This window comes from Notamacropus eugenii, chromosome 1 (genome assembly GCF_028372415.1).
Source record: "Notamacropus eugenii isolate mMacEug1 chromosome 1, mMacEug1.pri_v2, whole genome shotgun sequence".
Taxonomy (NCBI): Eukaryota; Metazoa; Chordata; class Mammalia; order Diprotodontia; family Macropodidae; genus Notamacropus; species Notamacropus eugenii.
In genome coordinates, this window is record NC_092872.1 from 620,290,309 (window position 1) to 620,306,261 (window position 15,953).

The following is a 15,953-nucleotide window of genomic DNA, read 5'->3' on the forward strand; positions in this document are numbered from 1 at the left end:
ACTTGGTCAAGCATTACCAGAAACAACTCAGATTCGTTACACATTTGATTTTTAACTAACTATTGGTCTTTGTGCTTTCAGAAAACTTTTACTGTTGCCAATTTTTTTTTCAACCCTATATGGGGTCATAATCCACAGTTTAAGTAATCTGAACGAAGAATCACGAAGACCTGGATTTAAATCCATGGACTTCCAAAATCAAGTTATCCAGGGAGTCCCAAAAGTCTTAGTGCCGTTAAAGCCTAAAGCTCCATTTAAATTATTTCAACTTAAACCTTCACTAAAACCACAGGGACACATATATCACATTTATGAATCTTAGTTTCCTTACTTGCAAAATGGAGTTAATTGTACTTATCGTACCTATCCTATCTGCTTGTTGTAGTATTAAAATAACATAAGGTATGTAAAGTGCTTTGTAAAGACTAAAGTGCTACAAAGTGTTAGATGCATTGTTATGATTTATTATCAGTAATTACATCAATCCTTTAAATAGGGAATTTCATCAATTTGGATACTATTTCTAATCATGCAGAACACAATCCATCCTCAGCTTCTTATTCTGTGTGACTCTTATCAGAGTCTTTCCATATATATTCCACTGAGGATCTAGCCAAAATACTGAAGGCCTTCCCACAATTTTTTGGTTTTTTATTATTCCATGAATTGTAGTGTAATACTTGGGCTACCAATCTCTTCGGCTAATTTTTTGCTATATTTCTACCTTAATCTTTTTTTTTAAAATCATTGATGTCCTTGATGTTGTCTTTTATGCCCCTTCTCATGTGAAAGTCATCATTATAAACAATCTTGCATACCACTTACCCTTGCCATATGTTTCTTTGATGTGTTTTAGGTTACCTGTAACTTTAATTCTTCTGAAATTATGGTGTTCTATGATTGTATTAATATAGCATCATGGGCAGCTAGGTGGTGCAGTGGATGGAGCAGGAGTCAGGAGGACCTGAGTTCAAATTTCACCTCAGACACTTGACACTCACTAGCTGTGTGACCTTGGGCAAGTCACTTAACTCCAACTGCCTCATCCTGGGTCATCTCCAGTCATCCTGATGAGTATCTGGTCACTGGATTCAGATGGCTCTGGAGGAGAAGTGAGGCTGTTGACCTGCACAGCCCTCCCTCACTCAAAACAAAGTCAAGTGCAAGTCATGCCATTTTTTCTCTGATGGCCTGGTCTTCTTCAGCAACAAAGGAAAAACACACAATACAGCATCACAGGGAAAATATTTATGTTAAAAACATTAGGTTTCAGAGCAGGGAGTTCTTTGAGATGATTAAAAATACCATGTTATTCCTCTTATAAAATCTGTCTCAGTCTCTGGCTCCTATTTTACTTTGATCTAGATTTTTAGCCATATGAAGTTCTTAAATAAGATATATGTAATGATAGATTATCTCAACGGGCTTCTCATCCAACTGCCTATCACCATTTGAGCAATGAATGTTCATTTTCCTTCTACTTCTTTTTACACCCTATTGATGAATAGGCCAATATCTTTTGAGTGAGTATGAATCCAGTAGAGCAAGGCCTGTGGCATTACAAGATTTGATGCAACCAACACAATTTTGTCATGAAAAAGGACTATCTGAAGGATTTATTTTAGCAATAATTATAAATATTAATAATAATTGTTAATAATGTCAAAAATTCAGGAGATGAGACTTTCCTGTGTTTAGATGTAATTTTTTTGACTTCTATTATTTTTCAAAATAAAGTCCTTGCTGAATGCCTCTCCCAAATCCTCATCATAATATGGGGGGATTGACATTCTTAATGGATTATACATATAATATATACTATATATAATATATATATTTATAATTGAATTGCTTCTTGGTTGAACAATGAGTTGTCAAATAAAAAGATCAGTGATCTAGTTGTTTCAAAGCCACTATGACTTTCACAGACAGACTGACTCTTCATTTTTCCAGTCAATACATTAATGCTTACCTGTTATTCAATTCAATAAACATGTTTTTAGTCTATACTTTGTACAGTAGACTGGTCCAGAAACTGAGAGAGATTAAAAAAGATGAATAAGATAGGATTCCTGCCCTCATGGTGCTTATAGCCTAATAAAGACAATAAGATAGGTATACAAACAAATAAAATACACATTAAAGAGTGAAAACAAGGTACAAGGCATTATCTGACTTTAGAGGGAGAGGAGCTCACTTCTGGTTGGAGGCATCAGGGAAGGCTTCATAGAGGAGATAGCATTTGAGCTGAACTTGAAAGAAAAGAATGGCTAGAAATAATGAGGCAGATCTGGAAGATGCAGCATTTGGGGAACAAATGCTTTCCAGGTAGAGGAAACAGCAAAGGCAAAAACTGCAAGCTGGGAAATTTTAAAGAATGTTTGACATTGTCCAGTTTGTCCAGAGGTTATGGTGACTGAAGTGGGATAATGGAAGATAAAACTGAGGTCAGATCATGGCAGGCCTTGAATGCCAAATGAAAGAGTGTGTGCTTTATCCAGTGGATAATAGGGAGCCACTGAAGACATTTTCAAAATGAGTATATCTTATTGAACTTTAATCTTTCACAATACTTTGAACATAGAGGACATTGAATCAAAGTCTATTCAATGAATGACTAATCAGAATTTTTCTTTAGAAAGAATAGTACAGCAGCTGTACATAGTTGTTGGTCAATAAGTATATATTAAGTACCTTCTACGTGCTGGGTACTGTGGTAAGTTCTAGCGATACAAATAAAAATAAAAAAACAAGGACAGTCCCTGCCCTCAAAGAGCTTCCAATCTAACAGGTTGGGGCTCACAAAAGGAAGCTGAAAATTGATGGGAAGGGAGAGAGAAAGAAGGTATCTGACACAGCCATGATGGAAAGTTCCAAAGAAGTCCAAAAGCAGTGTGGCTGGTAGAAAAAGTAGAGAAAAGCTATATTGAGACCCCTCATTAAGTAGAATCTCTAGAGCCTGTGGCCTTGCCCTCCAGGAACAGGGTCCAATCAGAAGGTAGAAGGCGCTGAGGACATGTGGGTACCAGGTAGATTTGATCTTGTATAATAATGCAGGTATATAGGTGTTGGAGGTACTGTGAACTTGAGCCCAGGAGATCAGCTAGGAGACTTTTTACTGGTATAAAGGGAAGAAGAGACTAATGAACACCGTAATTGTCAGACTGTACAACCCAGTTTGGCATTTGAACAAAAGCTGGCAAGATTCAATGAAATGGACAGCAAGCCATTTATTTGCCCCATATTATGTCTGTTATCTTTTTCCCACCCCTGTGAATTGCTCTTTTTCAGAAAAAAAAAATTTGTAAAAAATGATTATGTTAAAACATTTTAAGTCAGTTACAGATGAATCTTCCTGGCCTTCAAGAATGTGATAGCACCCTGAAAGCACTAGCAGGAAGATAATGCATCTCATGTCATGGACTGGTAAAACTATGTGAAGGGGTTCAATTCAAACTGATATTTAAGAACGGGTTCAGACTAAGGTACCATGATGCAGTGGAATCTGCCTGAACCTGGAGTCAGGAAACATGGGTTCAGGTTTCTGCTCAACCATCAATGTGACCCTGGGTAAGTCATTGATCTTTCTGGACCTCTTTAAATTTCTTCCTCTATCAAATGAGGATAATGATATGCTAATCAACCAGTCCATCAGGAAGCATTTATTAAGCATTTACCTTGTGCCTGCCATTTTGCTAAACTGTGGACATACCAAGAAAAAGCAAAATTAATCTCTCTCCTCAAAGAGCTTATATTCTAATGAAAGAGACAACATGGAGATAAACTGGTTCATACAAGATACCTACAGAGTTAGAACTAATCTAAAAGGGAAAGATCGTAGCACCTGGGAAGACCCGGAAAGACCTTCGCTGGTGTTACTGCTTGACAGCCTACCTCACAGACTTGTTGTGGAGAAAGCATTTCATCAACTGTCAAGTACCACAGAAACATGAATTATCGCTATTATGTAATATTGGTATAATTATTTTAAAGGAATAATAGTGGATTTTAATCTTATAATAGTAACATTCCACACTTTGTAATATTTGGGGAGGGAAAGGTTTTGGTGAAAGGATGACAGATTGGGAGGCTTCTTATCGTCCCTCAAATATATTATGTGGGAAGTTGCTGAGTTTGCCAACCCTGTCAGAGACCTGTTAACTAAACAGTTTCCTCCTCTGAGCAACCTAACAGAAGATCGGTGAGGGGTGGGTGATGGGGACCACGATAACCTAACTGTGGTTTTGTGTTCACAGGTCTGAGGCGCAGTTACACGTGTAGCATCTGTCATGTCACCCTCAACTCAATAGAACAGTATCATGCCCACCTGAAAGGCTCGAAACACCAGACCAAGTATGTACTTTCCCCTCTTTAGTTATTTTTTTTGTGAGTTTCCATTGATCTGGATGCCTATGAAGACATAAGCTAGAGTTAATATCTCATTTGGATGGTATTCTTATAACAAGGGAAGTGCACATCTTGAGATACAAATGTGCATCTCTATTAAAATGTGTGTCCTTGTGTAGAGAAGTTAGGAGGAGGAGGTTGTCAGTAGAAGAGACAAAGAATCAGAGGAAGGGTGCTTGTTTATTATTGTTGTTGTAAAATGGAGCCAATGAAGCCACTTTTGCAAAGTGCATGTATTAGAATAAGAAGGTCTGGCTCCAGGAGATGAGACTTTCCTGTGTTTAGATGTAATTATTTTGGCTTCTATTATTCTTCAAAATAAAATGCTACCTTAATGCCTTCCCCAAATCCTCATCATAATATGAGGGGTTGACATTCTTAATGGACTATACGTACCCTTTTGGTTAGGTTTTAGGATCAAATCCAGGGTCTGACTGTAGGTCTCATCCAAGGCCTAGGCTATCTGAGGGTTAAGGCCATCATGTTAAGGCTGCATAGCAGGTAATGCTTTTCTTTACCCACAAGAAATGAAGTTGTCTATTAGAGGAGTCCATGTTGTTGAAGAGACAACATACCACATGTATGAACTCAGAGATCCTTTAACTGTTGACATGATATTCATCTAAGAAAATGATTGAACTCTTGCCATACAGGGTTGAGTAGACTAAACCTTCCATAAGACTGAAACTTAACACAGTATCTCTTTATGTGATTTAAATGGACATTTACTCATATTCAAATCCAGTCCTCAGCAAATACTAAGAAACTGTGGGCAACACTCTGCTAGGAACTTTGTGTGGTGAGAGGTGAACCAATGAATCCAAGACTGCAAGCTGCTTAAGAATCTTAGTAGGGAAGGATAAGTACACAAATGACTATGGTACAAAATAGAGTATGGTAAGTTCAAGGAAAAGAAATAATGTGTTTTGAGAGTTTAGAAGAGAGAGGGCTCATTCCCACCAGAAGGGTAGGAAAGAAGACTTCAAGGAGTGTGCAGCCTTGGAACTGGGATTTTAAGGTTGAATACAGTTTTAACAAGGAGACATGTAGGTATAGCATGAGCAAATATAGGAAATTACTGATGAGTTCAGGGAACAGTGAGTAGTCCACTGTGGTTGGGGGGTAGGGATATATGACAAGTCATAGTGTGGAATAGGCTGAAAGGTTAGAATTCAGATTCTGGAGTCCCTTGAATGCTAGGCTGAGGAACTTGAGCATAACCTATTAGTCAATGAAGAGTCATTAGGATTTTATCTGTTGAAGGTTTTTGGATTGAAGTGGCCATTTTTCAGCCTCATCTCCTAACATTGTGCCTGTTAATGGTTGGCACTTAATAAATTATTCTTGATTGATTGATGGATGGATGGTCAAACTAAATGGTACTGGAAATGTTACTTTGGCAGTTCTATGAAAAGGGGGTTGAAGGTAAGAGATAAATTAGCATCCTGTTGCAATAGTCCATTCAAGAGGTAGTGGAAACTTGAATAAGTATGGCATCATTGTGAGTGGAGAGGAAGAGACAACTATGACACCTGTTTCAGAAGGACAGGACTTGACAGCTGACTGAATTTGGGAGAGTGGCAAAAAGAGGAGTCTAAGATAACACTGATGTTTTAACTTGGATGACTAGGAGAATGAGGGTGCCATTAGCAATAAAAAGGGGAACCAGAAGGTTTGGGGAAAAGATGAGAGAGGTGACTCTAAATAGCAGAAAAGTGAGGAATTCCTCCAGTGGGGAAAGCAGAGGAGGACTTAAGCTAAGGACTGAATAAATGGCCTAGCACTTCTGCAATGCACACCTAAGGTACCTTGAACAAAGAGGTGATGAGATCTCAGGGAAAATATGATGGGTCTTAAGGAGAGCACTATGGTACTTGTACTGCCTTAGAAGAGAAAACAACTTAAGAAAACATGTTATTAGTTTAGAATTACGAGGCTGGGGAGAGTATGACTAGATAAGCATTCATTTGAAAAAGATATTGGGGTCTTACTGGACTTATAGTTCAATATGCCTCAGTAGTGTGACATGGCCGTTAAGAAAAGCTAATGTGAGCTTAATGACTGGAAAGGAAAGGGGAAGGTAATAGTCTCGCTGTACTCTGTTTTGATCAGACCATATCTAGAGATTTGGATTGAGTTCTGGGTATTCAAATGCTAGGAAGGATACTGAAAAGATGTAGCACATGCAAGGGGAGGTAGGACAGGAAGGGGCCCTGTAGAACATGATCTCTGAGGAGCTACTGAAATGTCATGAGCTATTTTTCCTGGAGAAAAGGAAATTTAGAAGTGACAGGGTTATCAGTTAGAAGTATTTAAAGGGCTCTTATGTGGAAGAGAGATTACAATGACTGGTGTCAGAAAGGCTCATTAAAAGAAGAAGTAAAGAACTAGATTCTGGATTGATTTAAGAAAAACGTTCTAAAAATTTTGTTCCAAAGTCTAACTGCATATTTTGGAAATGCGTGAGCTCCTTTATACTAGAGGTTTTTAATGGAAATTCAAGCAAAAATTATCTGTGGTTACTGCATCAGGGGATTATATTTCACGCATGCATTTTAATATTAATTCTAAGGTCCCTTCCATATCTTGATGCAATTATTTTTTTCTCTCCCTCACCTCCACATTATGTATGGATTTACCCTGGATTTGTCCTGGACCCTATTCTCTCTACACTCTCAATGAACTATGGATTCAACTGTAATGTGTGAGCAGATGACTTTCAAATCTATATATAGCTAGCCCTTATCTCCCTCCAGTTTCCTAGTCCTACATTTCCATCTTCCTGCTGGACATCTCATTCAACTTGGTGTCTCGTGGGAACCTCAGAGTCAACATATCTGAAAGAAAAATAATTATCTTCCACCTAAAACCATTCTTCTTTCTGATGACTTTATTTCTTTCTCAAGAACACCACCATTCTTTTCACCCATCTTCCCAACCTAAGAACCATCAATTCTTTTCACTACATCTTTTTCACTACACCCCACATCCAATCAGTTTCCAAGTACTGTTGCTTCTATCTAAACATCTTTCAGATCCATCCCATCCATTCCATTCTCTGTGCTCATACTACATACAGCTACCCTACTCCAGGCCTTTATCACCTCTGGCCTGGATTATCCCAATGGCCTCCTAATTCATCTTTCTGCATCTAATCTGTTCCTTGTCCAATCTACTCTCCACAGCTGCAAGGACGATATTACTAAAATACCAGCCTGACTTTTCCTTTTGGCATTTAGAACCATTCACTATCTCCAATCTCTTTTCACCAGCTAATTACAGCCTATTCCCGTAGATATACTACACTGTAGCCAAATGGGCTTTCTTTTTGCTTCCCAACCTTTTATTTTCTACCTCTGCAGTTTTGCACATGCTGTCCACTATATCTAGAAATTTTCTCCTTCTACATTAAAATATGAGCTCCCCAAGGGCAGGGATCAAGTTTTTGTCTTGCTTTGCATCCCAGTACTTAACACAGTGCCTGACTTAGTGTAGCAGTAGCTTAATAAATGCTTGTTGGCTTACTCAGTTACTTATTTCTGCCTTTTAGAATCCTTACCTTCTTTAAAGGCATTCAAGCCCCATCCCTTTAAACTACTCCCTCAGTTATCAGTTCTACCTTCTCCCCTCAGTCACCTTGTATTTATTTTGTAAGTACTGTGCATTTACTTATTTTTAAACATGTTGCATCCCCTCTGTAGAATGTAATTTTCTTGTGATGAAGAATCGTGTTGCTTTTATTCAGGTGTTGGACGGATGTCACTGATATCTCTTCCCACTCTCAAACTGTGATTTTGTAAGTCATAGAAATTCAGGTTAGGAAGGGACCTTGCTATCTGTCTAGTATAGCCTATTTGTTGTTGAGTTATTTCATTCAAGTCTTACTGTGTTACCCCATTTGGGATTCCTTCTCCAGCTCCCTTTACAAATGAGGAAACTGAGGCAAACAAGGTTGAGTGACTTGTCCAGGGTCACATAGCTAGTAAGTGTTGGAGGTTGGATTTGAATTCAGGTCAGGTGCTCTATCCACTGTACCACCTAACTGCCAAGTGTAACTGTTTTTTTTAAAGTCCTACTATATTTGGTAAGTATTCATCCAGCTGCTTCTTGAAGAGTTTCAATGAAAGAGAAGTAGTACTTTTTAAAGCAATCCATTTTTGCTTTTGATAGCTCTAATTATTAAATCAAAGCCAATGATTATAATAGTGATGATAATAGCTAGCATTTTTATGGCATCTACTACATCCCAGGTCTTATGTTAAGTGATTTACAAATATTATCTCATGTGACCCTCATAACAACTCTGGGAGACAGGTACTATTACTATTCCCATTTTACAACTGGGAAAACTGAGACACACAGAGCTTAAGTCACAAAGTTAGTAAGTCTTTGAAGCTAGATCTGAACTCAAGTTTTCCTGCCTCTGGGCCCAGCTTTCTAGCTGATGGGGTACAAGCCCAAGCCAAGACCTTTTCCCCTGAGATCAGAGGGCTTTTGTCCCATTTGTCTGAAGAGCTGTAGAAGGTCTGGCGCTGGAGGGGAGGGGCTCCTTGGATTCCCCTTCCATTTCTCCCAGCCTGGATACTCCCTATCTGATCACCATTTGGCATTCTCTTCCTTTGACCCTAGCATCCTTTTGGTATTCTCCACTACTTAGCATTCTCTTGAAGTTCAAGTTGCCCAGTCTAGATTGTGGATTGGTTTGGACTACCGGCCAGTCCCATCAGGATTCTCCCTCGGTTTAATCTATCAGGACCATCCCTGGGATCCCAGACTACTTAGCAACACCTGGATTCTTCTCTCAAACTTTCTGTCTTTAAGTTCCATCCTCCATGAAAGAGCTCAGATTTAATCCAGCACAGACTCTGTCTAGCTGAGATTCTATCTGGCCCGCTTGTCAATATGAGGATTGCAAAAGGTTAGGCTCCTTAAGAGTCAACCCAGTATGGCAAATCTTTAATAAACTTTGTTTTCTTTGACTTTAAGAAGGCTTGTGTTGAAATTATTCTAAGAGAACCCGACGTGTTGGTATGTTGGAGTCCCCAGCACCCCGAACCTCAACATAGCCGCTGTATCACCCAACTACCTCTAAGGCTGAGTCTATTCTTCATCTTATCAATTGAGAAAATGTTTGTAAAGCACTTAGCACAGTTCTTGCTCTCGCCCTCTCCCCTTTTGTTGCTTCTGACCACTACTGTTGTTCTAAGGTCCATGGTTGAACATAGTAAGTCATGACAGCCCTGCAACTACTTGAAACTGACAATCTCCTTGCTCCTTCCCTCCCTTCCTACCAATGTATTTTCTTCTCTAACCTGAATATCCCTATTTCTTTCACCATATTCTCAGACAATATGAACATGCCTCACCTGGTCACTGTTCTCTAGATACTCCCCAGTTCTTCCTAAAATTTGGTCCTCAGATCTGAAAGTAAAACTCTAGATGTGGCCCCTTCCCCTGTCAACTTCTGTGAATGACTATAAAGGGAAAGTCCAGTGAGTTAGTGAGGAAGGGGCAAGTAGTCTTTGGTTACTCCTCACATAATGGCAGAGAGACCAGATATTCCTCCTCCTCTGTATGTCTAGGACATTTTGTGTGTATACCAGGATCAGAGCAAAGACAACAGTCACCGCAGGCCTTCACCACCAAGGTCCTCAGTGTCTTCATCTATAAAATAAGAGGTCTAGACCAGGTGACCTTCGAAGACCGTTTTAGCTCTGAAACTCATGACCTTTTCTTCTTTTCTTTTCTTTTTAACAAAGGAGGCCCAGACGTGAGACTCATTCAAAGTCACACACATACACACAAACACACATACACACAGCTGTTCGGTGGCAGAATTGGGATGGGTCTTCGAGCCTCTTGCCTTCTGGCTAGGTTCTTTTTCTCCAGTGCCATGCCAGGAGTCCAACAGACTTTGGCTGCCTCTAAGTCCTTTAACAGATGTCGTCAACAGCCTAATGGCACTGGAGCTTCTCTCTACCATTAACCGGCAGAAGAAACATTAAAGATCTAATGACATTAAAGGTTTACAAATGCAAATGTTCACACTGCTATAGAAAGCAATTACCTATTAGCAGATTTTCTGGGACTTCCAGGCCATATATTCTGTCAATTAGTACAAATGATTAAAATGAAATTTAAAGGGACATGAATCCATACTATATATTAATGGATGATTCTGTCCTAATGTACTTAAATTTGAGCTTTGGGAACCCTTCTAGGCCTAAGTATTATTTTATATTATCTAGAAAGAGAAAGTATAAAAGCTGTCATTAGTTACTTTGATACTTCAGGTGGTTGAAAATGACTCACAGGTGTCCAGGAGGATAAATCAAGTTGACAAGCCAACCAGCAGTCATTTCCAAATTTGCTTCTGCCCCTGAGCTGAAAACTTAAATGAATCCATCTTCTTTTACTTTGTGTCGTTTTCCTAAGCCTCCAGAAAACGTCTGATATTATTCATTCCCATATTAAATTTGTTCATTTATTTCTTATGTACTTGAATAGTTGTGCACAGATAGGATGAATTTTAGGCCTCCTCTCAACATGTGCCAGATACTTTGGAACACAATGTAGGCTTTGGAGATAGCTGTGAATTATCTAAGGGATGAAAAATCTTAAATAAGGCACTTCCATAAGGCATGCCAATAAGTCAGAAAGAAAAAGAGCCTTCCTGATTCTTGGCTGGCAAAGGCAACTTAGGAGGCACAAGAAATTATATTATCTCAAAAGGAGATAAATACTACTCTGAGGGCTGAAGGAGATGAATCCCTCCTTTTGAACTTTCAACTTAATAATAACCCTTTGCATTTACATAATGCTTTGTAGTTCATAATGCATGCTACACATCTTTTATCTCATTTAATGCTCACAACTATTGTGAGGGGGGCAGAACAGTTTTTTCCCTCTTCTTCATTTTATAGATGACTAAACAGAGGTCCAGATGGGCTAAATGCCTCAGAATTGTAGAATGATGGGACTGGAAGAAGCTTTCAAGACCGTTTATCCCAATTTCCCCCCAGAGTCTGACAGATGGAAGGACAAATCCCACAGTTAGGTCCTCTAATTCCAAACTGAATATTCTTTCCACTACCCCCTGATGCCTTTTGGTTCCAGACCAAGAATATTAACAACTAGAGAGGTTTGTAGCTTTTGTTCTTTTTTTCCCCTCTGTTGTCTGTATGCTTCTTTTTTGAATCCAGAAAGAATCCATTATCAGTGAATTAACCTGAGGTGACCACTTGGAAGTATTAAGCTTCCTACAGAAAGAAGGATATCTGTGCCTATAGTGGATGTAAGGGCTTATATTTTGTTAAGTACTATGCTAAGTGCCAGGGATGCAAAGACAGGCAAATAACAATCCCTATTTTCAAGAAATTCACAGTCCAGTGAGGGAGACAACATACAAGCGACTGTGTACAGGATAATGTAATATACAGAATAAATTAGAGGTGATCAACAGGGGAAAGGCTCTAATTTTAAGGAAGACTGGGAAAGGCTTCTTATAGAAGGTGGAACTTGGTTGACTCTTGAAGATGATTACAAAGGGTAGGAAATGGAAATGAGGAAGGAGAGTATTCTAGGCATAGAGAGCCAACAGGGAAAACTTCTTTTTTCCAGGACTTAGCTTTATCCTCTGTGAACCCAAAGAGTTGATCTACTCCATAATCTCCAAGCCCACTTCCAGCTCTAAGTATATGGTTTTGTGATCCTATTTGATTGTCAGCTCTTTGGGGAGGTCCAATACTACCTTACAATGTATTTCAGTACAATGGGAGAGAATATGGAAGATAAGATATGTGGGTCATTCAGATAGTTTTATGTAGACTCCTTCAAATGAAGGAAGGAATGAGCTGATTACATCTGCACTGCCCCTTGGAACTGCACATACCTGGTGAATTCAAGATCTAGGGTGATGGTGTTAGTATGGGGCAGATGTCCATGGTATCTACAGATGGGTGGTAGGTCAAGAGGCTGATGAGGTTTGTGGCCATGACACCAGGGATTCAGAAGTCTCCAAAACCCAAATGAAATAGTTCTTTCATTTCACAGAATCTTTTCCCAATGATATCCAGATCTGGTACACAATCAATATGAGTAAAAATCTTAATGTAAGCCAAGGAAAGAAAAAGACTGAAAAACTTTGAGCCTAAATGTTGAGGTTAATTAAAACAGTAGACAAAGGCAATACCTACAAATACCTTGACATTCTCTAGGCAAGACACATTGAGAGCAAAGATATCAAAGAGATGACTGTGCTTAAATATGTTAATAGTATTACTGGCAACCTGGAGTCCAAGCTGACTGAGGGCACATTTGATATAATGAACACCAGTACCTACTACTTATCTTAATGCAAAACTTTGAAATTGCAAAATGGAATGCAACAGATATGGAAAGTAACCTAACAAAACCCAACGCAATATCAATAAATCACAGGACCCTTTGTCATAAGGGAGAATATAGAAAGATTGAAATTTCACTGCCAAAAAATGAAGACAAGGATTTGACAGATATTTTCAGAACACAAGAATAACAGGTCAAAAACCTACAGAAATACTTTTGGAACAAGTCAATATCACTTCATCAAATAATAATAAAGACTAATAACAGGTACAGGCCTCCAGATTTGTTGAATGCAAAGAAGAGATCAAATCTATGAAAAAATTAAGATCCATGATAAGAATTAAAAGGTTTTTTGTGGGCACACAAAACATGAACTCAGCCAACAATATGTCTACAAAGAAGTTTCAGAAAAATGACTGAGTGAGCCATTCTATACAAATGGGGAATGGAGTTAGGATGATGATTCAGGACTTAGTTCATTGCCATAACATATTATAGAAGAGCCATTCTTTTTTTTCTGATAAAGGTCTTTTTTAAAATTAATTTTATTTATTTTCAGTGTTCTACATTCACTACCGTGTAACTTAGATTTTTTCCCTCCCCCTTGCCCCCTACCTCTCCCATCTCTCTCTGAGATGGCATACAATTCTATGTAGGTTCTACACATACATTCCTATTAAATACATTTTCACTACAGTAATGCTGTGTAGAAGAATTAAAATGAATGGGAGAAATCTTATAACAAACCAAAACATAATACACACAAAAATTCTGCAATTGAATTCCATAGTTCTTTCCCTGGATGTGGAAGGCATTTTGCCTTAAAAGACCATTGGGAATTTTTTTTTTAAGTCCTTGCATTGCAATGAAATTCCAAGTCTAGTAGAAAAAATTCTCACACACTGTGGTCATTGCTATGCACAAAGTTCTCCTGGTTCTGCTCCTTTCACTCAGCATCAGATCATATAAGTATTTCCAGGCCTCTCTGAAGTCTTCCTGTTCATCATTTCCTATAGTGCAATAGTATTCCATTACATTCATGTACCATCATTTATTCAGCCATTCCCCAGTTGATGGGCATCCCCTTGATTTCCAGTTTTGGGCCACCAAAAAGAGTGCTGCTATAAATATTTTTGTACATGTAGGACCCTTTCCCATTTTTATAATCTCTTGGGGATACAGTCCTAGAAGCGATATTGCTGAATCAAAGGGTATGCATATTTTTGTAGCCCCTGGCATAGTTCCAAATTGCTTTCCAGAATGGTTGGATCAGCTCACAGCTCCACCAGCAATGAATTAGTGTTCCAACTCTCCTACATCCCTTCCAGCATTTATCATCTTCCTGTTCTGTCATGTTTGCCAATCTGATAGGTATGATGTGGTACAGAGTATTCTTCATATGACTATAGATATCTTTAATTTCTTCCTCTGAAAACTGCCTGTTCATATCCTTTGACCATTTATCAATTGAGGAATGACTTGTATTTTTGTACATTTGACTCAGTTCTGTATATATTTTAGAAATGAGGCCTTTATCACAGACACTAGTTGCAAAAAATTATTTCCCAGTTTTTTGCATCCCTCCAAATCTTGGTTGCAGTGGGTTTGGTTGTACAAAAACTTTTAATGTAATAAAAATTATCCATCTTGCACTTTATAATGCTTTCTATCTCTTCTTTAGTCAAAAATTCTTCCCTTCTCCATAAATCTGATAAATACACTGTTCCTTTTTCCTCCAATTTGTCCATAGTATCAATCTTTATACCTAGATCGTGTACCCATTTGCACTTTATTCTTGTGTACGATGTCAGACATTGGTCTATGCCTAGTTTCTGCCACACTGTTATCCAGTTTTCCCAGCAATTTTTGTTGAACAGTGAGTTCTTATCCCAGAAGCTGGGGTCCTTGGGTTTATCAAACAGTAGATTGCTGTATTCATTGCCTACTATGTCTTGAGTACACAGCATATTCCACTTGTTTCCCCTTCTGTTTCTTAGCCAGTACCAAGTGGTTTTGATAATTGCTGCTTTATAATACAATTTGAGATCTGGTAGTTCTAGGTTACCTTCCCTAGCATTTCTTTTCATTAGTCCCCTTGGTATTCTGGACCTTTTGTTCTTCCAGATGAATTTTGATATTATTTTTTCCAGCTCTAGAAAATAATTATCTGATAGATTAATTGGGGTGGCACTGAATAAGTAAATTAATTTAGGGTAGAATTGTCATTTTTATTATATTGGCTTAGTCTACCCATGAGCAACTGATGTTTTTCCACTTACTTAGATCTGACTTTATTTGTGCAAAAAGTGTCTAGAAGAGCCAGTCTTAAGGAAACTGGACTCAGTGGCCAATGTAAATTATTCAAAGAATTAGTAGAAGCTGTGCAACACATCATTTCAGACTATAAAATTAAAGCCCGTAATGAATGGGTATCGTGACCAAATCTGGTGGCTAGAATTGTACATCATAAGTTCATAATCTTTCATGGACTGACAGACAGGTTTTCATACTGCAAATACAGATCTCAAAGTATTGTTGAGAATTTAACAAATAAACTATACAGTTAACTTCAAGTAAAGTTGCTCACGCAGTTACCCAGGTATAACACTGATCCATGTGGATTTAAGAACAGTGTTTTCAATAGATTGTGCATTCCCAAACACTCATAATCTCCAAGCTTCCTAAAATGAAAAAACTTTCAAAACACAAATGCCTGACAAGAAGATCAAAACCATGTGGGAACAGAAAGAGGCATATATCTCTGTCATCCTACCTATTGCTCGAGTTGTACCAAGGACACTTTTAATGAGCCAATAGAAGATGAGCTTACATTCTCACACTTTTGTTCAACTACAAAAAGCAGTAATTTATTCACCTTAGCAATAGTCCACAGCACATTAAATATAAAGGATTAACAGTGGGATATTGATTTGTCCATGTACTGTTTCTATCTGAACTCCATGGAAAGAACAAGAACATTAAAATGAAAGGAATATCGATGATGTTTTACATTTATGCAATGCTTTCATCTCATCTGATTTTATTCCTCTCAACAGCCTACATAACATCATCTGATATAATTAATTTTATTTTCATTTAACAGATGAAGAACTGAGTCTCTGAGAGGTTAAATGAATTACTTAAGGTCACACAGCTAATAGTAAATGGAAGATTCATGACTTGAACATAGCTCTTGTACT

General features: G+C 38.2%; 1 protein-coding gene across 4 annotated transcripts in view; it reads left to right on the forward strand.

The window, feature by feature from the left end:
- The window catches only part of ZMAT4 (zinc finger matrin-type 4), a 756,701-nt gene that overhangs the window by 469,967 nt on the left and 270,781 nt on the right, over positions 1 to 15,953 (forward strand). For all 4 annotated transcript variants that reach the window (XM_072635103.1, XM_072635102.1, XM_072635104.1 and 1 more), the window contains one exon: positions 4,257 to 4,353. In XM_072635103.1, coding sequence (XP_072491204.1) covers positions 4,257 to 4,353 — 97 coding nt within the window. The remainder of the gene's footprint in view (positions 1 to 4,256; positions 4,354 to 15,953) is intronic.